The sequence below is a fragment of the Hippoglossus hippoglossus genome, chromosome 15 (assembly GCF_009819705.1).
Source record: "Hippoglossus hippoglossus isolate fHipHip1 chromosome 15, fHipHip1.pri, whole genome shotgun sequence".
In the NCBI taxonomy this organism is placed as follows: Eukaryota; Metazoa; Chordata; class Actinopteri; order Pleuronectiformes; family Pleuronectidae; genus Hippoglossus; species Hippoglossus hippoglossus.
The window spans coordinates 11,698,789-11,723,931 of record NC_047165.1 but is presented as its reverse complement, the minus strand read 5'-3'; the positions used below and the strand labels follow the sequence as shown (position 1 = coordinate 11,723,931).

The window sequence follows — 25,143 nt, the reverse complement described above, 5'->3', positions numbered from 1 at the left end:
GTACTTGACTATATTACTTATATATTATATTGAAAGTGCATGTATGTCACTTTATCATATAATGGGTGTTGTAATAGAAATGGAAATTATCTTTGAATAGAAAGTCAGACATTTCTAACAACTGAAATATGAGGCTCATGGTGGTAAATAAACAAAGTGGATAAAATATAGGGGGATTTGTAATTAATTATTAAAATGTTCAGTCCTAAAAGGTGTATGTGAAAAAAAAAGAAAAGCATAATGACAGACGGGACAGGAGGATGAAGTGAACAGCTCCTCATCCTCCTCTCATCCTCCTCTCATCCTCCACATCATAATCCAACACCTGCAGGACACGCCCACCCGCCGGCTCCCAGCCCGCTGATTGGCCGCCTGTTTAAATATTCCACACGCTGCCCGGCGATTGGCTCGAACATCACAGCAGCGATTTCATAAAGCAAATCTTTAGGAAGTTGTGTAAAGGGAATAAGTGGAGAAAAACCTCCTGAGATAACTGCGACGTCCACAGCGCCATTAGCTGTCGGTCTCTCTCTCTCTCTCTCTCTCTCCCCCCCCCCCCCTCCTCTCTCTCTGCTGGGGCTGTCAGTCAGTCGCTGGAGGATTAGTCGGAGTTTCTGAGCATCTGTGAGTACCTGAGTTTGTTTGTTGCTAAATCTGCTGCTGGTGCTGATGATGGGTGATGATGGGTGATGATGGTGCTGATGGTGGTGATGGTGGTGATGGTGCCTCGGGCTTCAGCGGGACGCGTGTCGCGCTCCTCTGGGACCTGACGCACAGAAGAGCCCGGAGAAAGTTGATCTCCGTGATGATTTCCGCGCAACTTTCCTCCCCCGTGCAATTCGTGAATGAATGAAGACGACTGCGTATCAGTGATCAACCAAATAAGCGGTGGTGCTGCTTTGTCTTCACTCACATGATCTGCTGTGGTTTAAGTGTCTCACACACTGTGGGTTCTCTGGAAAGAAAAAAGAAAAACTGCAGATGATTTTATTGTTGTGGTTTTGTTAAATTTTATATATTTATTGAAATTTGTTGTAATTGTTGCACATTTTTCTAATTGTTTTATAGTTTAAAAGAGTTGCTGTTTGCTTTTTGACTTTGTATGTGCATTCAGAGTTGTGGGAATTACTTTACAGTTTTGAGACAGATATTATATTTCATACATTTAAAAGATAAATGGAATTTAAGAGTATAACTTTTTAACACAGCTTAAATTGTTGTCATCATGAAGTTTTGGTCATGTATATGTGTATGTGTGTGTGTGTTTGTGTGTGTGTCTGTGTGTGTGTGTGTGTGTGTATGTGAGAGTGTAGGACTGTTGTCATTATCATTATTATGTTGATGAGGTGTTATAGTGCGACTGAGTCCTATTTTTTCATTTGAACTGTGACAAGCGATGGAATGAATTGGCATTTAATTTTAATTGTTGATTGCTCAGAGTGACTTCCTAGCGTAATTTACTAAGACTGGGACAGCCCTTTGTGTGTGTGTGTGTGTTTTCTGCAGTGAGTGTCCTTCACAGAGAAGAGCTTCTGGAAGAGAGTGTGTGTGTGTGTGTGTGTGTGTGTGTGTGTGTGTGTGTGTGTGTGTGTGTGTGTGTGTGTGTGTGTGCGTGTGTGCGTGTGTGTGTGTGAAACTGAAGATGTTGCTGGCTCTTTGTCGCAGTGTTATCAGGATCAGAGCTGGGCTTGAACGCTCCAGAAAGCACATGCTGATGTTGCACGCTTTGATAATGGCCTCTTAATGCCGCCATAAATAACCAAATCGAAAACATTCCTCTGCTTCAGACAACATTTTCCTCCACAGCTCTTTCATGGTGTTTGACGGGTTTACGACAAACGACTTTCTATGACACTTCCCACATTCTCAGCACGGGGCACACTGTTGGTGACCCTGCAGATGTTGCATCCTGTGACCTCTGATTAAAGCATCAATTGTTTTTATGAATCCCTGCTTGAGGAAAAGTCACATTGCATCTTCACTTGACGACGGGAGCGGAGTGTCTCGGGCTTTTACTGCAGTGGAAGCGACTGCATGTCCTTGACTGGATAATGTAGCACCACACCATTCTATCAGGCCCGTCCCCAATGGTTTCAACCACTCATTTGTCCTTTTTCACCTCATCTATCCAGTCATTATTATGAATTATTGGTGATACTTCACTTTTTCTCCATTTACAGACTGGCGTTAAACTGTCTCGGTGCTAAAGTCTTACATCATCTAAAGGTCTAAAAGAGTTTTTTTTTACTCTTAATTGTTTTTCTCCAAGTACATTTTCACCTATCGAGATATTTCAACACCCTTTTTCCACCACACTTTTTCTTTTCCCATTGTTCCTCTTTTTAATTTATAGCTCACCGCCTCTATCTAACGTGGAGTATATCGGCGAGTCTGTAAAGCTGCCTTCTGTAGTGTGGAACTGTTCTGCTCATTTGTCATTACATCCTGTTCTAATGGGGAGAAACCGCCTCATCCCGAGCTCCCACTGTTGCTAATTAACCCCTCTTCGCCAAAAAGCCACGAGTTGACACTGCTACCACTTCCCCAGCCGGCACTATCTCCTGCCAGGAGAGCTAGCGTTAGCCCCCCGCCATATTTCTGCAGGTGTCAGCAGAGGTGCTTCCTCTCCGTACCAATGTGCTTTTGAGAGTATCACTCAAACAGCAAGGCGTTTTTTTTATCTGAAATTGAATTGTTGAGGGAGATGTTAAGGAGCCATACATCACCTGGACATTCAAGAGAGAGCAGAGAGTGAAAATGTTCTGCGGCAGTGTGGAGGCACGGATGGGAACGGCTCAATGGAACGAGTACGACGACGAAGGCTGCGTTCATAAATCCTCAGGCGGCGCGAATCAAGGTGTCAGCTTGCAAACACCATTTGGTTTGTGTGTGCGTCGTGTGTGTAAAGTTTTACAGTGCCGTTAATGATGAGTATTTTATTTTTGCCTTAAGAAGGTGACCTTACCCCTTTTCCTTCACCCCTCCTCCGTCATGTTTCTCTTCATTCTTTTTGAGCATCAGAAACTCCACCTCCACCTGTCTGCGCTTCACAAATCAATAGAATCAGTTCCGCCACGTTCACCTTCTCATCCACTGACCACTAAGAGAACACATCACACAGGCTTTTTATCTGAAAACACTTCCCCAATTTAGAGCTGGTCCCCCTCCCTCAGGGAAGACAACCCCAGGCCTGTTAGATGGGGTCATATTGGTTTCCTCTGTGCTCACTTGGCCTCTGGCTAATGCCCTGCTCCACGTATGGATTTTCTGTCCTGTAATTCCTCAAGCTGTCTGCATGTGATCGGTGGCTCAGATATAATCCTGCAGAATGCGGCTGATTGCGGTGGTATATCTTCATCTTTATGTCTCGGTGTAGCGGAGAACTCTGCCAAAAAACCCACTGATGTTTGCCTCGCTATGGATTTGGAGAAGTAGCAGAGGAGTTGCACTTTGCGAGTGTATGACTTTAACTTTTTGTCAGATTTTCATTTGCCTGAACTGCCAGGACGAACGTGCGCTGCAGTTCGGTTGCAGAGTGTATGTGTGTATACAGCATCTGTGTGTTTCTACGGTAATAAAGCATTGTTTTGCCTTTTAGTGCAAAGTGAAACATTTGGGAAACAAGATGTTCAACAGCAGAGTTTTTCCTCCGTTTCAGCTGTTGTGTCAGCTGTTGTGTTTTTGTCCTCAGGTGAGGATGTTGTTGTGGCTGGTTCTGTTCCTGCCTGCCCACTCCTCGGCTCAGCGATCAGATCCCATGTTCTCAGCTATAACCAAGACCGCCCTCCCTCCTGACTACGACAACAACCCCACCCAGCTCAACTACGGCGTGGCCGTCACTGACGTGGATGGGGACGGAGACCTGGAGATATTTGTAGCCGGGTGAGAAACGGGGAGTAGAGGGTGGTGTAAATTATTAAAGTTAAATTAATTTCTCGCATTATGAATTAGCCTCTAAATCCCCTTTACTCATAAAGCATTGCAGGTGCTCCTTTTTTTTTTTCAATATACACAATTAGAGCAGCTAATTAAGTGCTGAGGCTTAAGTAAAAGTGCACTGTCATTTTCCGAACTAAAGGTTGAAGACAAAGGCAAGAGACTGAAAAGATGTGAGATGTAAGGGTGCCCTGAGGCTCACTCAGCTGATGAAAATGGATGTGATTGGATAGTGTGCCATTGATGGGAACAGTTTGGCAAGCAGGCCTCTATCCAGTGAAGCAGGGAAGAATTTCTCCGTGCTTAACAGAATATAGATGGACCAAAATGACCCTGCTTAAGCAGCTATCATATTCAGCAGGCATCACGGAGGAGGGCACCACAAAACTTCATTGAGGATGAAACCTCATTTCATTACGAATCAAGAATTTGCGGATGGAGCGTTTCGGTTTATTTTATGCTGCCGTTGTTGACCTTCTGTGCTTCAGTGCGGCATTGGTCAATCTTTTAATGTTCCCATTGCGACTGTGATTATGGGTCAAGTCACGGTGATGCCATGTTAACTGTCAGAAAATAGTGTTTTAAAGTGTTGATGGATCAGAATTCTGTCCTTTATGTGGCCTCATTTAAAGACTATGTCACAAGGGTAGAGTTTCAAAAGATTAAATACGTTTGCATATACAAAGACATTGTTTGAACCTAAATATCTAGAGGCCAAATTAGATTTTGACAGATTATTGTTGCTTCATCATGTTGCAATGACAGGATGATTGATTTAAGTGATATAGGAATAATAATAATAATAGGTTATAGTAGTGCCGAATATATAAATCTAAACTTATGATGAAGTAATAAGTAGATTGGTGAGTTTAAAGATCCTGAAAACCAATGTTCTCAATATAAACTAGGGAGGGAATACCTCCGCCAGGGCCCAACACTCGGTCAAAATAACGCAATGTTAAAGACAGATACAAATTCCTGAATTCCCTTATCATGATCTGTACCAAACTTTAATGTTTTTTTCTCTCACCCATTCTGCATCTTATCACCAATTTTTGTGGAAATCGGTCCAGTAGTTTTTGTGTAATCTTGCTTACAAACAAACAAAGTAAAACAACCAACAAATAAACGGACAGGGGTGGAAAATATAACCGTCCTGGGCGGAGGAAATGAAGTGGTCCTTTCTGAATTAAGTTCAAACTCTTTCATTAATTAATATCTAGATTTTTGTTATTTTGTTTAGCACCGTCAAAAATTACATAACACAATTCTGTGATTTCCACCAAATGCCTGCAACTTTTTTCACATACACAGTAACACTTCCAAAAGCACAATTTTTAGTTTTTAGGGGTTTCAGAATCAAATTCTGCATAAAACTCACAAGAGTCTTGAACACAATCATCTGTAAATTAAGGACAATAAAATCGTCTTCAGGGTTTTCTTTAAGAACTATCATTAGTTACCTCTCAGGACTTCACTCAGGCTTCATGTTGACAGTCTCATGTGATGAACACTTAACATCTTGCCACCGGTGTCCGTTGACAGCTACAACGGACCGAACCTGGTGCTGAAGTACGACAAGCAGAAGAAGAGACTTATCAACATCGCCGTTGACAACCGCAGCTCCCCTTTCTACGCCCTGAGAGACCGCCAAGGCAACGCCATCGGAGTGACAGCGTGTGACATCGATGGAGACGGTCGGGAGGAGATTTATGTCCTGAACACCAACAACGCCTTCTCTGGTACAGTGCAAACTGACACTTCTGTAAAAAATAAAAAAAAATACTAATACACACAGGGGTTATAACTCAGGAAAAAAAATAGGAAAATCAGTATGCAGATATTAAGCTTATCTCATCTGAGTCTTCATCAGATAACACATAAGCTTTGTGATGCTATTAATCAATCCGAGAGCTGCAGAGCGCGCGGCGCCAAAAACCTGCAACACCTCACCTCTGTCATTTTTGTTAAAACCTCCTGACTCACATTTCTCACTTTCAGCCACAGCATCGCACTCGTACGTTTCACCCACAGTTCTTGTATTGCGTAACGCCTCTTTACACTCCACACAATCTTTGCCTCTCCTCAACTGTGCTGAACGTCTCTCCGCATCAAGGTCGGGCGACATACTCTGACAAGCTGTTTAAGTTCCGCAATGGACGCTTTGAGGATCTGCTGAACGATGACATTAACGAACACAGAGACGTAGCAAACCGTATGGCTGGGCGCTCAGTGGCCTGTGTGGACAGAAAGGTACAACACGCACGAACACACTCATGCACACACTGTATGCAGATGCACGCTGCCGACAGACACACACACAAACTCCCTAGAGTGTCTTCTGTGTACATGCATGGGTGCCTCTGTTTGTTTACCAGTGATAACTCATGCCCTGCCTACGCCGCCCTTCTCAGCATGTGCGATGACAGTTCATTTGGGGGAATGGTGTGCCATTTTCTCTCTTCTGTCCATCGCACCAGTGTAATTATAGAAGCCAGGGCTCGTTTGTTTTATAGAACATCGCGCAAGGGGAGGAGTGATGAGTGCACACTGCTGCTTTCTGCCCGTAACATTTTCTCTCAGTCCCTTGTTTTCTTCCCTCTTTCCACCTCCATTCCTGCAGTTTTTTCCTCACCCCTGACTTGACACGCTTGCACTCCTTCTTTGTCTCTTATCTCGTACACAAACGTACAGTTCTCACTTCCAATCAGGGGACGGGATAAAGATGGTAATATTGGGAGCACGACAGTAGGGATTACAATACATTTTTTAGTTTTTTTTTTAAAACCCCAGTCCCATCTCACTGAGCACTGATAGGTTATGCAGCTGCCAAAGCGATTGGAAAGATATCAACTTTTAATGGTTAATGGTTTTACAGGAAGCTTGGTGTGTGATCTTCCGTGCTAGTTCAGCAGACGGACCAGGAGATTACATTTTCCTATTGTTGAGCAGATTGTGAATAATAACAGGAGGTTGCACTGGCCAAAACTAGAGCGTGTTGTTGGCCAGGTAGCTGATGAGTTTTGTATTGTTTACTTTAAAAAAAAGTTTGGTTATTCAGTAAAAAAAAGAACAGGGATAATAATTTGTTCAAGCTTTTTCTCTCTCTCCGACTCTTCTTGAAAGGGACGTCCAATCAATATTGTTACGCAAACTAATGAAAGTTACACATTGACGGGTTTTGCAATGAACCTATTGATTTTAAAAGCTGAACTATCTGCAATAGGTTAGATAAAAAGCACAATATGCATTTCCTTTTTAAATAAACAAATGGAAACGTTACAGCGGAGGTGGTACCTCATTCCGCCTCACTCACCGCGATCGCTGTAAAAGCCGTGGGGCCACATGCACTCTGCACACATGCATGTCGCACCATTCACATTGCCAGTTCCAGTGACAGAAATTAGCCTTGGGTGAAGACTTATTGAAAAATCATTGACTTTTAAGTCTGTTAAGTAACTGCCAGTGGCCTTCGTTGCAGTTCAGTCTCATTTTGTCAAGTTCTAAGTGTGTGTGTGTGCGTCTGTGTGTGAGAGTGACGGTGTGTAATGCTACCCACTCCTCCCACCTCAGCAGCCCATAATGTGACGCCTGATGACATTTACATCACCCAGACTCATTTACTTTTCTTGTCTTGTAAAAATATGTTAAGGTTAACACAAATGGTAAAATGGTGTGTGTGTTTGGATATGTGCATGTGTTTGTGTTGACAGAAATATGTTCGGCCTGGTGGGAAAGCTCATTGGAATCGAGTGTGTAGTCTATTAGTGTGGTTCCGTCTGTGGGTTTGTGTCTGCAGGGACTCTGACTGATAATGGAGTGTGAAATTAATCTCCAAAGGGAGGCAGAGGCAGGAGCATAGGGAGAGGCGGGGGGGGGGGGGGTACAGGGTGGGAAACAGGGTCGGGGCAGATAAGGGGGGAAGAAAAGGTTTGATTGGAAAAGGTTAAAATATGCAGATAATATTCAGAGATAGGAAAGAGTTTTAAAAAGGTGGTTGGAGGAAGCGTCTGGCAATTTTCTATATTTTCGATATAGCTAACAAATCCTATGAAACCCCAAACAATTATCTGATCCTGTTAACCAGCATTGTCTGTGTTGGAGAAGCCTGATACATATTTTTCCTCGGTGTCAGAGAACTCCACATTCTTGTCCAAAAACAACTAAAACTGTTCCCTGGGTGACATATACCTCTATTAAGACAATAGCATTTCTTTAGGTTGGTTCTACACAATCTCTCTGCTGCTATAAAGTATTTTTTATCCATAGCTGAGAATAGTCCCCAACCATACACAATGTACTCCTATTTGAGTCATCTGTGGTAAAAAAATAAATAAATAAATAAATAAAGAAGAAAAAGTAAAAAAGTACAGTGTCTATATACCCACACAGGATCTTTCTCAGGTTCATTTTTTTTTTTTTTAATTAACAAATTCAAAACTATTATTTTATCTCTGAAAAATGTGCAGCATATATGCAGTAATAACGTTTTCAGTTTTATAACATTACTCTTACAGCTTACCTGACCCGTCCCGTTGCTCAACACTTTTTGTAACCGTTGTTTTAAAATTTGAAAAATATACCTGTGGCAATTTTCTAAAAATGTACATCATCAGGAATCTGCAGCCTGAGAGCCACACCTTTTATTACATACATGAAAATTTCCTAAACCTCCATTTTACTGTGGTTGCATCTCAAAACCTATAAGCAGCTTAAACAGTTAAAGAAACGTATAAATGGATTGGATTGTTTGGTAATTTTGATGGAAAGTCAAATATCATCAAATTCTTTGTCACCCTACATGACATTACACTTCTGGTTTCTTATCGCTGTGCTTTAAACAAGTAAAAAAATTAAGTAGAAGCTCTTTGGAATAAAGAATACGCAGCGTGGACTTTCTTTCATGAGCTGATGTTTTGGCCACAGCATGATTTCCTCTGAGCTTAAAGCAATAAGCATGATATCCCCTTTATCAACATTTATTAGGTAAAATAACTATATGTATAAAAAAAATAAAGATAAATAAAATAAAAATGATGTTTGCTTTTCCTCCCAGGGTACGGGACGTTATGCTATTTACATAGCTAACTACGCCAGTGGCACCGTGGGTCCTCATTCTCTCATAGAAATGGATGAAGCAGCGAGCGACCTTTCGCAGGGCGTCATTGCCCTGTCCAATGTGGCGGAGCAGGCCGGAGTCAACAAGTTCACAGGTAGGTGTGGAGATATGACTCAGTGTGTGTGTGTGTGTGTGTGTGTGTGTGTGTGTGTGTGTGTGTGTGTGTGTGTGTGTGTGTGTGTGTGTGTGTGTGTGTGTGTGTGTCTGTGTGTGTGTCTGTGTTGTGGGGACTTAAATCTGTTTACAGAGTCACTTTATGGGGACAATAGCCGGTCCCCATAAAGTAAATCATTACACTCTGAGATGAAGGCACGTTTTAAGATTAGAATACGGGGTTAGACAAGTAGTAGTTAGAGTAAGTTTACAGGAAATGAATGTAAGTCAGTCATGGAGACACAGCTGTTTGTGTGTGTGTGTGTGTGTATAGGTGTGAGCCTGAGTGATGTAAGATCATCAGGCACTGCTGGACCTTCAGTCTGATTTATACAGACATCTGCAGAGGAGCATGTGCTGCTTGTACCCGTAACGTCTGAAATATAGGACTTCAGCACAGAGAGGCTGCTCGACAGGAGGAGAGTAAAGGAGAGCTGGAGAGGGGCCAAGCGAGGAAAAGAAAGAGAACATGATGAGTGTAAGCGTGCGAGAAAATAGAAATGACTAGAGAGAAGTGTTAGTGGGCTCTTTTGGCCCTGTCAGCTGTTTACTCCAGTCAAAGTCACAGGGACGCCAAGGGGAAGGGCGACACTCACATACATCAGAGCGGCTCAACAGCCCCGACACGGTATCCATCTCCCAAAACTTCTGAAGGTTTGAATAAAAGTGTGTGGACGCTAGTACACCACTGTGTATTTTATGTGCAATTTAAGTCAGTCTACTCCAGGTGAGATGACAAACAGGATTAAATAAATTTTAAATAGACCTCTGCGGAGGTGAATAGAAGCTGATGGTGTTCACTCACTGATTTATTGAAATTTAAATGAGTAAAACCGAAAGTGGGCATCATTGTCACTGTGGCTAAATCTGTGTTGAGCAGCCTTTTTGGCAAGAGAGTTTTAGTCAACAAATTACATATACAGCAAAAGCAGGGAGTCCTGAAGGCTTTTGGCACTGAGAGGAGTTCAAGCCTCCAGTAAGGCCCAACAGTTCCCTTAGGAAACCACATTTAAAATCAATAGATCTGGATTTTTATTTGGATCTGCACCACTCATAAATATCACTCCCCTGATCCATGACTTATTCTCTGACAAATCAATGTTGGAAAACAGCCTAGTAAGTAAAAAAAAAAAAGAATCCTGGATCTAACCCCTGATCCGGATCCACACCAAAAATGTAATGGGTTCTTCCCTCACCCATACCGCGCACCCTTCCACCAAGTTATCTGATAGTATAATGTAATTTTTCTAACTTACAAATAAATGCACATGAAAGCACAACAATTTTGAAAGGAGTAATAAATAGTTAAATTGAGTCTTTGACATGTGTATAACAGTCTTTTTCTTAGACGTCTCGTAATGTCAAAGAAACAGACAAAACATATTCCTTTCGCCCCCTGATCCAGATCTGCACCAAAATGTAATGGACTCTTCCTCATGCCCATCCCCTCCAAAAATTTAACAGATATAGTTTTTGCATAATCCTGCTAACAAACAAACAAGCAAACTAACAAACAAAGCGCAGATAAAACATAACTTCTTTGGCAGAGGTAATAACAGTCACATAACTGTTTCAAATCACCTCAAGGATGTTTGTTCTCCCTTCACCATTTCCGCTCCATTTATACTGTCAGCTATAAAATAGTAAAGAACAAAAACAAATCTTTAAAAATGCTAAATTAATCAGAGAAAGAGGCTTCCGGAAATTATGTTTAACAAGTTCAAGTTAATATATTTATTCCATAGTTAACACATTTAATTTATAAAATCTCATTCACCATGTATACAGATTCTTATCTCCCTGCACAGCTTGGCAATTATCTATCTCATCCTGAGTACTTATAATTTGTGTATTACTTTATTTATTTTATTATCTGGCACTGAGCAAGCAAACAAAAATCCTTTTGGGAGCAATGAAGAATATCTAATCTAATCTAATCAAATTTAATCTCATCTAATCTAATTTAATCTAGATTAATTCAGCATGTTACCCTTTCATGCACACTATTTCGAGGTGTTGTTCTGTGTTGTAAGCTGCTCTCTCATGGGACACAAAATATTTTTAACTGAATTTAACTAATTAAACTGAAATTTAAATGATTTTGAAACAAAATGTCTGACCTTGAAATAACATTTACTTACTTTGAAAATAAGAAAAAGACTAAAATTGTCTCGGGCCAATTCAACCCTGTGATGTGTGTCGTCTTAACTATAGAAGAGGAGAACAATAAATGTCAGAATCCAATATTTCACCATGATTTGTTTCTTTGGTGACAGGGGCCATCATGAGTAAAAACTGCTGCCTCTATGATATTATATTGTGTCCACTGAAAAGACCTTGACCTTGATGCCCAGGTAAGTTTTAGAAGTGGGACGTGACTTAATATTTGTGCGGAACAGAATCAATCTTCATCAATTTTTTTATACTTTTTTGCATGCCGGGGGGGGGGGGGGGGGGGGGCAGAGTGAGCAGGCTCCGAAATGATTGCGGTAGATGGCGATTCATCACGCTGCAGTTAATCAGAGCGGAGGGACAATGAGTGAAGTTGTATATCTAATGGTTACATATCTCTGGAGAGACGTTTGTGGTTTATGACCATAAGGGGCGAGTGGTATTTGTCTGGGCTCGTGGCGTGGCCCAGTAAATCAGCAGCGAGTCTTCACCCACCGACTCTACGTACTGGAAGGACAATCAAAGCCCTTTCAGCTGCATAATTAGACTCCGCTGGTCGGGAGATGAGACACTTTAGCGCAACACTTGACTTTATAGAATGTCATCGGAAAATCCTGGGGTGATGCTGAGTGTACTGAACAGTCACAGACATCTTTTCATCAGGAGAAAATCACTGTTAGCTTTTGCTCAATGCAAAAGGCACCCAGCGTGTGTCCGCGTCTTTGCATTTTTGTGTTTGTTTGTGTTCGTCCCTAGGTGTGTTTGTCTGTGTGAGCGAAGCCCATCAGTCAATGTCTGCATCCGCCCTGCTCGGAGGAAATTGCCTGGAAAGACTATAATGATCACCGGCTGATCTCTCTCGTTCTGTGCTCTGTTATTTCACCTGTTCGTCCGCAGCTTTTCATATATTTAAAACCGTCTGCCTACCCTTAGCTTTAACCGTCTAAATTTATCTCATCACAGAGGCTCGTATCTGTGATTCTGTCTGTGCAGGAGGACGAGGCGTCGTGGTGGGGCCCATTGTCAGTCAAACGCTATCCGATGTGTTCTGCGACAACGAGTACGGACCCAACTTCTTGTTCAGGAACAACGGGGATGGAACGTTCACGGATGTGGCGCAGCAGGCTGGTGAGAGGAAACGTGTGCAGTAGATGAGATAGATTATGTGAATTTGGCTTTATATGATTAAGTCCTATTACCGTATGACTGTAGGTGTGGAGGACCCCATGCAGCATGGCAGAGGCGTCGCTCTGGCGGATTTCAACCGTGACGGCAAGACAGACATCGTCTACGGGAACTGGAATGGGCCTCATCGCCTGTACATGCAGCAGAATAACCGTAAACAGAAGTTCAAGGTGGGTTCACATGGGTTTCCTGGGTATTTGACAAATCCACATTCAGATAAATATCAACATTTACACCCAAACATCCTGTGACTTCAGGTTTTTAATGAAACATAAAGTCTGTATACCTGTTTGAAAAGGTGGGCTGTAAAGGCTGCCGACACAGAGAGAAGCGAGACACAATGAAAAAGGACCTGGGCACACACTCTAACTAGAGTGTTTCCATAAGATTTTATAGGTAACAATTACCATTAACCCCTGAAAATTGCTGCTTAACATTAATAAAACTTTAATATATGACCTCATCCGTGAAGATGATTTGTGCCTGAGCGGATCAGTTTGCCACGTTGCTTCACGACATCATCAAACAGGGTATTTTATCATTGTTTAGATTGAGAGACTGAGGTTACGTATTGTACACTTCAATTCAATCCAACCACACACTCATGGATATCAGTATTCTAAATGTGCCTGATTTTCCCTGGTAAATTCGTGAAAATGTAAAAAATCGCCTTTGTAATGTTGAGGAAAGTGAAAATTTAACCCTCTCTGAAAGTCAATACGTTTTTCATTGGCCGATACCTCATATCTCCACCAAGTTTCAATAAAATCAGTTCAGTAGTTTTTGTAGCGTAGTCCTGTTAACAGGCAGATGACAGTATCTCGTCCTTTGCGGATGTGAACATTGACAGAAGTTGTATGAAGAGTGAAAAAAACTGGAGCTTTAAAATCAACTCTCTGCACACATGACCAATGACTGGAGAAAGCACCTGCAACCACATCTTTAATCAAAGCAACGAGTGTCACAGGACACTTTACAGAGTCAGATGAGTCCGGCTGAGTTTCCTCTGTGTCTAATGAACAAGCAGAGAAAAGACGGCAAATGCCAGCGGTCGACAAGGGAATTAGCATTAGTAGTTGGGATTTAAAGACGGACGCGTGGTTAATTTACTCAATCAATGACTCTGCAGACGACTCCTGTGAGACAGCGAGCAGCGTGCATGTGTTTGTGTTGTACAGACAGCGAGCAGCGTGCATGTGTTTATGTTGTACAGACAGCGGCAGCCTCCGCTGTATAAATCCACAGAGGTTTTGTGTTTGGTGATGTATGTGTCAGGACCTGTGACCGCATCTTTTACCTAAGAGATAAATGTCACATGAGACATGTTTATAGGGGTCAAATAAGAGGTTAATGTGTGATGGTTAGCCCAGAGACAATACCATCAGCATGAAACGTACACACGTACACACACACACACACACACACACACACACACACACACACACACACACACACAAACACAAACACACACACACACCCAGGCACGCACTAACACCCAGAAGACAAATTAAATTAACTGGCCGATGTTTTTTTTAAACCCAGATTGTTAAATCACAAGCCCACAACACATTTAAGACCCCTTTCCCCCTCATAAGCTGACGCTCCTACTAGCCTGTATTGACCTTTGGCATGCATAATGAAGCTGTTGTATCACTCCAGTAAACCGCTAATTAAATTGGGCTGAAACAGCAGCTTGACGGGGTAGTGGAAAGTGCCGATTAGGCCTGTTTGTGCTTTAATTAAAATCTATTGCCGAGGTTTTCCTCGCAAAAGCTTCAACGTGCACACACGCGGAAGCACAGCCTCACATATCTTATACGTATTTAAAGAGACGGAAAAAGGCCAGGGCAGACGTTTCTTGGTTAGTGCACTAAAGGCTGAGTCGGAGCCACCTTATAATAAATGGATGTAAGGCTGGAAGGTGGTGGTGTTCAGAATTAAATGAATATAGTCATAGCCTATTATTTATATCGTTGATACAACGAGTCATAAATCTTGGATAATGAAAATATGAGTTACATCCTAAATTTAAATCACACTCTTAAGAATATAAATATTTCAATTTTTATTTACTATATTTATTAAATATTTAAAAAAATGCATTTCTCAGTCACAATAAATCCACTAAAGTTGTAAATACTTGCTGTCCATTTTGAGAAACTTTATGCGCGACAAATCATAAACCAGTCATCCTTTTTTCTCTCAAACTTTCTCCCCTCTTTTCCAGCAGGTTTCATGATTCTTTCCTCCATTTGTGTTTAGGTCTTTTTCCTCTTATGGCACATGTATGCGTTCTATTGTTCCTCTCTTCCTCCCTCGTGGCCTCAGTTGGCCATCCCCTCTCCTTCACCTGAGAAGCAGAAGGTCACTGTAGGCAACCCCCCCCCCCCCCCCTGCAGCTTTATGAGCCTTATAATTAAAACAGGGAGTAAATACTGGAGGGAGTGAAAGGCCGCTCTATAACTCTTCCCCGACTTATCACCGTGTCACTGAAGCGAGGCGATATCCGTTACTTTCTCATGCAAAAAAAAACCCCTCCTCTGCTGAGGAGACCTTTTTTGGGGGGGGGGCAAGAGAGTTGCAGTCTTCTTCTCTGATGCCAGAGGACGTAAAAAGGGTCTTTGTTTTCATCTGGAGGCTTCAGATGAATCTGTTTTCCAGGGTGACCTACAGATCAGTGAGTAAACTGATAACAGATCAGTTTCTAACTCAAGGACCGGACCCTGATTATTGATGGACACGTCTGCTGTGAAGAAGAAACTCGTGACCTTATGTTCCGGGTTATGGAACCATGTCTCTACCCAATGACTCGGCTCACACGTCCTTTTCACATGTTGAAATTATAACATATATGATGTAGAATGTAATAACAGGAATTAAGAAATTTAGGCGATTCACAGTTTGTCTCTTAGGGCTTAACCTGGTGCGACAGCATCTGGAATTTTTTTTATTTATGTCGTCATCACAGTGTTTTTATCGTGCACTTCTCAGAATTCACTTACTGCACGTCTTCTTTAAATGAAATAAAGTGCCCTTGAGCAAGAAACTGAACCTCCCACTGCTCTGTGGTTTGGGCCGAGAGAACAGACAAAAACAAACAAAACTCTGTATATCAACCTCAAACTTCACATAGGAGACAAACACATTTTATAATTGTATAATTATAGAGGAACAAAAATGACATTAACTGTATGTTTATGGAAGTGTTGGAGTAAAGCAAACTCTGGCTTTTACGCAAAAAAGCAAAGAGCAGAACTTTCATTGAAAAAGCTAAATAAGAATTATATGAGACCGTAAATAAAGATTCCTCCTCCCACTATACAGAAATGAAGCTAAAATATCCTGCATACAAACGCTGCCATCGCGTGCATTTGGAGTCAGAGTCTGAACAGTAGCGATCACGGGCTGGAGCTGCGGTATCGAGCTCCCGCTGATACACATTCTCAACCAATCACGAGTCAGTCTCAGCTGTCAATCATGGTGTTTCACCTCATTTTATAGCATCAAATAACTAATTAAAACCAAACTAACCGGAAACTTAACACTTGAACAAACATCAGTGTGATAAGTTCTATCTAAAATGACAGAAACCCTCTTTGAGAAGAACTTGATAAGGTCTATGTCCCTTCCACTGAGATGGAGGAGGTGGGATGTATGACCGATACTGCAGCCAGCCACCAGGTGGCGATTGAGATGCTTTGGCTTCAATTTTGGGAGCTCATCTGTATATTTACAGGCTGTGGAGAAACCCAACTACATTAGATGTGATGTTACTGTTACTATGCACAAATATGTGATGAGCATGGCATTAAAGACACATGTTGTGAATCAATTCATTTTTAGAGCAGGTGAATTGGATTTTAACAGTTTGAGTGTGTTTTTCTGATTTGCTTTCACATAAAAAATAAGCTTTTCGTGTGTGTGTGTGTGTGTGTGTGTGTGTGTGTGTGTGTGTGTGTGTGTGTGTGTGTGTGTGTGTGTTTGCTTTCATTCCCTTAGGACATAGCATCCCAGAAGTTCGCCATGCCGTCTCCAGTTCGCACCGTCATCGTTGCAGACTTTGACAACGACAATGAGCTGGAGGTCTTCTTCAATAACATCGCCTACAGGGGCCCCTCCGCCAACAGACTCTTTAGGTACTCGCACTTATAGCAAACACTAACACACGCACCCACACACACACATGCTGTACAAGTATGGCAGTAAGTTTTAATAGTGCCTGCATGATGAGCTTAATGGACTACTCTTGCTTCTTGATTTAATATTCTAAAACTAGGCCTGGAAGCTGAGAAGAATTTAAACATCCCAGCCAGGGATACTTATCTAGTCTGGCATCCCGCCTCCTCCTCCACACATGAATGAATCTTTCATTAAGACAGTTTAAGGTCTCCTTTTTGGCTCACGGTTTTGCTTCCTCTCCAGATAATATTAATGAACTCAGCCCTCAAAATATAATTTATGATACATATCAATTGTAAGGACGTAACAGGAGAATGAACTCGTCCTGTCTGAATAAGAATCTGATCTGGCATTATTTTTCTGAACAGGATGCAGAAATCAGGGTGAATCTTGCTTTGAGCTGGTGGGTTAGAACAAATATCTAATAATCAGAGTCAACACCAGAGATTTCCTGGATCAGACTATTCCTTCACGTCGGGACAACGGAAGACACCTGAAGTCTTTCTGGACACAGTGATGGTCTGACAGGGGTCACTGCTCCACAGCTCGTGGCTCTAATATAAAGATGAATCAGCTAATTCCACTCTGCTCTCTGGCTCCAACAATTTAGCTCAAGCTAATTAATTAAATACAACTAATCAATATTTAGCTGAGCTGTGGAGCTTCAGAGCCAGGATCAGCACATTAGTGCACTGTGAAATTAAATTATACCCCGAGGAAACATGCATATAGAAATGCTTTGTCACTAGTATATACTGCGTGAATTTCAAAGTCATCGATTGACGATGTTTCACAATTTACAACCTGTTTTCTGGTTGTCTTCAAATCATGAAATCATTGTGGTTTGTAAACTAAATGACAGTGTGATACCAAGTTGGCAACAAAACACAAACAGTGCAAATGACAGACTGAGAGCAGAAGACCAGACCAACAGAATTTGAATCAGTGTGCTTACAGAAAGAAAACAGATACAATGAGGCAAAACCAGAAAATCAAGACATAAATCAAGATAAGAGAAAGAGGCTTGACAGAAAAATGTGTATAGCAAAACTGGACTTTAAAATTTAACTTGATAATTTAATTTGATGTTGATTTAAAACAAATTTTCAAGTAAATATTTAAGCATATGAGCAAATAAATAAAAATGTTATAAAGATTAACTAGATATTCAATCATTGTATGTTTATATATGAGCTTCTTCTTATGTTTGTCCACAGGAGTAGGAATATTTTAGCTGTTTGAAAAATGCTTATATTTATTACAACTACATTAAAGTGTATTATAAAGCATTAATGTATATGTACTGCTAAAAATATACTGCCGAATACAGGCACTGCCATTTTGATGTATTGTTGGGGAGTTTAGAACAGTTAACATCATTATTTAGAAGCTGAGCCAAGGTCTCATGTAATCAACTATTCAACTTTGTCCACAAATAAATGTGGTGGAGTAAAAAGTAAGATATAAATAATGGACATAAAATTGAAATACTAGAGTACTAAAGTAGTTAATAAAGTAAAGTACAAGTTACTCAACATTGAACTCTGTGATTGTGTAGTTGCTGTGGTATCTGGGTAAGTGCTGTGATGTTGATTTGACAGAGTGAGCAGGAGAGAGCACGGAGACCCGCAGATAGAAGAGCTGAATATTGGGGAGGCGTCAGAGCCTGAAGGAAGAGGAACAGGTGAGTGTCTTCAACTCAGCGACAGCTAACAGAGGCAGGACCGGAGCAAGCCTCATGTCTGATATTACATCAGTGTACCAATAGATGGCAGCAGAGCTCCACTGGGGATCTGAGTGACCCCATGAGCTTTAGAAAAGAAAAATGACACGTTCCACATCATTAGTTCTGTGACACACACACAGTGTCCATGTTTCCCTGCATGAGGAGAATAAATGATGTTGTATTGACTGTTCCGTGAAGTGCATCATTACTCTGTGACTGATCTCCAGGAGCTGTAGCCACAGACTTTGATGGCGATGGCCGACTCGAGCTGTTGGTGTCTCATGGTGAAAGTGCAGCGCAGCCGGTCTCTGTCTACAAAGTCAACCAGGTGAGGGTCTCTATCTTCAAGACATCATCATGTCAACAGAAGCTCAACCTTATATCACTCTGTCTGTCTTAGGGCTCCACTAACTCGTGGCTGCGAGTGATTCCCCGGACCAAGTTCGGTGCTTTCGCCAGAGGAGCTAAAGTGGTGGTGTACACGAAGAAGACCGGCCCACACACGCGGATCATCGATGGTGGCTCAGGATACCTGTGTCAGATGGAGCCTGTCGCCCACTTTGGCCTCGGTAACACTGCATTTAAAGTCTTAAAAACACATGACTGCTGCAGGAATTGTGGTGGTCTCTGTTAACAACACATGCTCTCTGCTCTGCCTCAAACCACTGATTATTACCTCCACCAAGGACAGTATGTTTCATCCCTGTCCATTGGTTTGTACTCAAGATTACTCAAATGTGCTGGACGGATTCCATGAAACCTGGTGGAAGGATGTGATATGGATCAGGGAAGAACCTATTAAATTTTGTGCAGGTCCAGATCAGGGGACCAGAACAATTTTTGAACTCTCTTAAAATCATGAGGCCTTTTTCAACATTATTTTAAACCAATTTCTAAGGGATTCATGGATCCTGATGAGAACAATCTGACATTTTGTAATGAATAGGTTACTTTTTTTGTCTGTAAATACAAAACTTTAAGGAAATTGAATTTACTATATTTCCGCAATAATCTCCACTGAAGGACAGACAGAGAGATACATGGACAGAACGAGGATCACAGAGTAGCAGTAAGAAAGAAAATGAAAGCTCTGTTTGGGAAGCGTTGTTTCAATAACTCCTGTCTGATTAGGCACCCAGGGGGGAGTCAGTTATCTTTGTGAGGGAGCAGGGTGGACAAAGAGGGACGAGCTGGGGGACAGGTGCTGCAGCTGGAAGCCGGCCTGGTTACCCCCCCCCCCGGGACAGTTTGCTGGTGGCCATCCAGGGCTGCTGGCCCACCCACCACTGCTCGCTGGCACCGCTCACTGAGCCTGTTCTGTATTAGGACTGTGCAAGCACAGCTCAGCTCCAAGAGGCCCTCAGTCACTTTTAATGCCTGATTACTCATAACACACTTAAAGAACAAACTTTCCACACCATCAGTGGCGTCAGGACAGACCTCCACACTTGAACTGCGTCACTACTGAATAACACTCTCCACAGCTAAATGAGAGCGTGTCTGTGGGAAGAGAACAGGTGAAATGTTCTTTGGCTCTCAGGCAGCACACCTGGTTACTGGATCACTGTGTGGCAAAGTAAGCCGAGATCTGTTTACACTGAAAAATGCCACTTTAATTAAGGGCTGCAGAGGCCCTGTGGAGAAGGACCTTCTCTGTGCCTGATTAAAATAGTTAAATGAGAGAGAAACCACTGTCTCTTACTCTGTGTGTGTCAGTGAAGAGGAGGATATATTAACCTACAGTAAGTAGACTCCTGTATGAGCCTCTATAAAGGTCATGTGAATATTGAACTGGGTGTCGTCTGTGCTGTTTGTCTGACCAGGTAAGGATGTGGCCACCAACGTGGAGGTGTACTGGCCAGATGGTCGTTCAGTGGCCCGACCCCTGGAACCCTCAGAGATGAACTCTGTGCTGGAAATCCACTATCCAAGAGACGAGGAGGAAATCACTCCAACTGTAGAAATAGAGGTACAGCAGAGTTTCACAATGCTCAGAGAATCTGGTTACCTGCAGGATTATATCACCTCAGTGGTTATTATCAAACTACAGGGGCAGGAGCAGCACTGAGGTAAATCAACTGACATGATAAGAAATGAATAGCTTTAACACCTAGAGAGCTTGTGTTATGGGGGCACGGCTTTGACGAGAGGGCCGGTGGGAGGGTGGGACTTACCGGTTGTATATATATAAGTGTAGCTTGCTCTTGCTAGCTTTCCCAGGATTACCAACCCTAGCTTTAACATGTATAGAATCATCTGCATTTGTTAGTTGTTTTTCCACTTGTTTACTCTCTTGGCACTTGTTTACTTTGCTTTAACTTGTCACCTCTATGTACAGTATCATGACGATTGTAATGTTTGGTTTAAAAAAAAAACGATTAAACTGGTTGTGCCTTGCAGTGTGGTCATGGGTTTGCTCTGAACGAGAATGGCCGCTGCACTGGTAAGTTGAAAAGACTCATCGCCCTGTTGACCACCTTGTGTTTCGTGTCCTAAATTTAAAGCAAGAAGTGTCTTTCCTTCCCTCCCCTCCTCCTCCCCCCCTGCCTCCCTCAGATAAAGATGAGTGTACCCAATTCCCCTCTGTCTGCCCCCCTGACCGCCCCGTCTGCACCAACACCTATGGCAGCTATAAGTGCCGTGCCAAGAGGAGATGCAACCAGGGCTTTGAGCCCAACGATGATGGGTCAGCCTGTGTGGGTAAGTGGTCCTGGCAGAGTCGGGGTATAGACTTAGTTGGATTACCAGGATCTGGAGAACAAAGGAAGCACTGCCGGAGAACCAGATGCCTTAAGCTGCCATTAATTACTCTGGTTTGGAGTAAAAAGCTTAGAGGTGCTAACATTCCTCTGACCATGTCCCCCCTCTGCACCCCGCTGTCCTGCATGACTAACCCCCCCAGCAGCATGGGCTCTCTTTTTTTCAGCCATAAAGAGGCAGATGTTGGCTAACTTTTCCCTGCCCTCTGTTTCGCCTCTGTCTCTGCAGCCCAGGTGGCGTACTTTGGGGGGACGCAGTCTTCCGGGCAACGCAAGTGGTCGGGCCTTTCCTTCTGGTTACTCTCCATCTCTGTGCTGCCACTCCTCTCTACTCATCTTCAGACTGGACTACTGTAGCCATCACTGTCCTTTCCCCACCCTAACTCTCTCCACTGCTTAACGGGGACGTACAGAAACTCTCAGAGAAAACTCTTCGCTGAAACATCTTCTCCTCTATGAACCTCGATATTTACAGTCTCAACCCCCCCCCCCCCCCACCCCCACCTCCTCATCACTGGTATGTGTCACCTCTTGGCTCCCAGCCCCCTCTGGACTATAAAGACACACACAGGGAGCATGCTCGCTGGGAGCTACGGGGTTCAGAACTAACTGTGTCACACCCGCGGAGTCCTCACGTCATCACCTGGCACTTATCTTAGTGGGACCTGAACCGGGGCCAAGTCAATAAGTGGAGCCGCGGCGTATAAACCTCTGCACGTACGGAACTGGCTCCGCACACCACATTCATTAGAGGCACGCCGAGGCCCCATCTGTATCTCCACAAGGCCGCGATGTTAATCCTAACAATGTCACTCTCATTCTGATTATGGGCTCACTGGGATGCTGAGAAACACCAGGTCTACACACTTTAGGTTGTGTGTGTTTGTGTGTATGTGTGTGTGTGCACTACGTCCAAAGAGGCGGCCAGCTAGGGGAACATATGCCAGACCATCTGTCTCCGATGGTAGGTTAAGTTTGGTTACCTATAAATAATAGAACGGCACAGTGAAGAAGATTAACACACGTGTAAGAGTTCTAAATACAGTAACTGGAAGGTGTACTTGAACCCATCATCATTTATTTATCATTTTTTAAATCATTCTCCACAAACAGTTGTAAATTTCTAAGTTGACATTAAGTTGTTTATGTCTAGTGATTTTTCTTCCTCGATGAATCTAATAAACATCAGGGAACAATTGAGGATGTGAAGATGAGGTCATGTGGATGTTTCTTGCTCATGAAGAAGGCGTCAATATCATTCAATAAAATCTACCGAAATTATATTAAAATTTAAAATATACAGATTTAAAGTTTATGTTATAATTATTTCAGGCATTGTAGCTGCAAAATGTACTTTACTCTATCGTAGTATATTAATCAATTTCTAACAATTTCTACCAATGATAAGGCTGGTGATGTGCTTTATTTTGGTTGATGTGAACACTAGTATGAAATTACAAAAATCAATAACGTGTTAGTTTAATATTTTGAATTAATTTCCGAATTAATTAAATGTAATCGCATGTAGTTTTCTGAAATAGCTTATCACTACAGGGTCCAGCAAAGAGGCCTCAAAAGTGTATTTGTTGGGGACTATTTTTCATTGTTGATCGGGATTTTTAAGGGATTTGTTGACATGGAAAAAATGTAATATGATCAGACCGATCATTTAAGTTGTGTATATCGGCTGCTGTGATTTTCTGGAATAATCTATAACAAACCACATCCGCCTATTTGCTGCAATGTAATTTGGTTTCACATAGACTGTGGTACAGTGCAGTAAAATAAAAGCACACGAAACCCTTAATTTTGATTTAATACTACAGATGTAATTTTTTAGCGGCTGCCACATCTTTTTCCAAAACTTGTTTTAGGAATTTAATAAATGTTTTTGGCAGGAGAAATTACCCAAAAGTGAAAACATTGTCTTACACAAAATGTTGACAGCTGCTTTCAAATCATTGCGCAGAACAACCTCAGTTCTCATCCCTGCAGTCCCACCGCAGAAGCTACGCAACTCACATCTATTCCAGTGTTACACCACAGTCACTGTTGTGGCAGGGGATCCATTTATCATCAGGTGTTGACCAGTGCAGTCCTCCAGAGAAAGGCCTTTGTTTGTCTGTGTGTGTGTGTGTGTGAGATTCCCTGATTTCTCCCTCTTCACTCTCTGAGGCAAGTGTTACATATTTTGGACATTTGTTTCGCCAAAAACCTCACATTCCATTGTTGAAACGGCTCCAGACGCAGCCCCTCGACATCAGCCAGCTAATGAGCTGGACCCGACACCACAGATGCCACCTGTAAATAGCAAACATTTCAGCTGAGACTGGACTTATTTCTCTCCGAGACCATTTTAATGAAATCTGAGAAGCATCGGAGCATGACAAACGACTAAACAAATGATGATGGATGTGTTAGAGCTACTCAGCGCGGGTCTCTGTTGGATCCACGTTCACAATGTGGTCACTCTCCCTGTGTGAGCCAAAGACTCTGAGGAGAGTGAGAGGTCCAGAGGGTTCGGCAGGATCCAATCAAGTCCAGTGCTTTTATATATGTTCATAGAAATGTTCGGTTATGTCAAAGAGGCTCAGCTGAGGTTGTTTTGTAGTTTTAATCTCGGGGTCAGGACTTGAACTGTGTCACCAAGCTCTGACATGTCAGCTGACAGTTTGCATGAACAATAACCTCCACATGTGTTTATCAGAATTGCACGCTTTAAACGGGGTCACACAGGTGTTTTTAACCCCATCGCTCACATTCTCCTACTTAAACGTCACAATCCTTATGGAGGTGTAGTCATTTGTTGTCAAAAACATGGTTGTGTGAATCCAGTTTGTATCTTTTTCCTATAAATGTGTTGAAGTGGTATTTCAGCTGATTCTAATATACCGCGGAATATTGTGGGCTGTTTGACAACTTCCATGTACATGCAACTGAACACACTGTGTGCAGTATTTACTGTGTCTACTCTGCCCAGTCACACATGCAGGGGGGTGTCGCAAATCGCAGGTTTCACATGTGAATCCTTTCTGTGAAAATAAATGAAAACATAATATTCACAGTGATGGATTACTGAAAGTAGTGTTATATATTTACTGTATTAGAGCGTGGAAGCCAGTAAGTACAATTTACAATATATGATACATGTATAAGGATGGATGACATGACTGATCTCCAAAAGTGAAGCCAGAGTGTCTCGATCGCCCCCTGGGGGTTGGCTGCAGTCTAGGTCATAAACCCTGCCTCCTCAGGTGGCTGGGATATGGACCAAACTAAAAAGTCAAAGTACAAGTTGGTTTCTGTCATTTCAGGTGGTTCTAATCCCAATGAAGTTTTTCAATTTTTCCATGATTTGCTAAATTTGGTTTGAATGAGGTATTTAATGCTATAAAAACAAGGTGAAATGTTATGATTGACACGTGAGACTGACTCACGATTGGTCGAGTGCATGCATCCGCAGGACCTTGATACTGTGGCTTCATCCCTCAATCGCTACTGTGCAGGCCCTGGCTCCAAATGACGTGATCGGTGCAGGATGGCAGCATTTGTGTCTGGAATATTTTGGCTTTTTGGACACTGGGAGGAAGTGGAGACGCGTCGTCCATCTTTATGTACAGTTTAACTACAAAGACAGAAGAACAAGCAAAGCTTAAGAAGAAATTCTAACTATTTAATGTAGTCGAACAGATGCTCTGAGAGATATTCAAAAACCTGCAGGAAGGATACTCTCTTTGTGTGTGTGTGTGTTTGTGTGTGTGTGTTGCAGGATCACAGCATTATTTGTGCCCTGGAGGCTCCAGCTGTGTTTCTTTCTGCTGAAATGAACAGCGAGTGGCGATGCCCTTGTGCAACATAAAACCTGGAACACACGATGCTCAACGTGTGCGTTTCAGGGAAGTTCGGACCTGTGC

The 25,143-nt window shown here is 42.4% G+C and overlaps 1 protein-coding gene across 1 annotated transcript; it reads left to right on the top strand.

Annotated features, from left to right (window-relative positions):
• The first annotated feature begins 530 nt into the window (after window positions 1-530).
• On the top strand, window positions 531-24,442 carry crtac1b (cartilage acidic protein 1b). The gene is made up of 15 exons (XM_034608354.1): window positions 531-624; window positions 3,692-3,882; window positions 5,482-5,678; window positions 6,053-6,189; window positions 8,993-9,149; window positions 12,374-12,508; window positions 12,593-12,735; window positions 16,565-16,701; window positions 18,346-18,428; window positions 18,698-18,798; window positions 18,871-19,039; window positions 20,294-20,439; window positions 20,871-20,913; window positions 21,027-21,170; window positions 21,459-24,442. Exons 2-15 carry the CDS (start codon window positions 3,698-3,700, stop codon window positions 21,584-21,586), a joined length of 1,905 nt encoding a protein of 634 aa, XP_034464245.1. The 5' UTR covers window positions 531-624; window positions 3,692-3,697; the 3' UTR covers window positions 21,587-24,442.
• The last annotated feature ends 701 nt before the right edge of the window (window positions 24,443-25,143 follow it).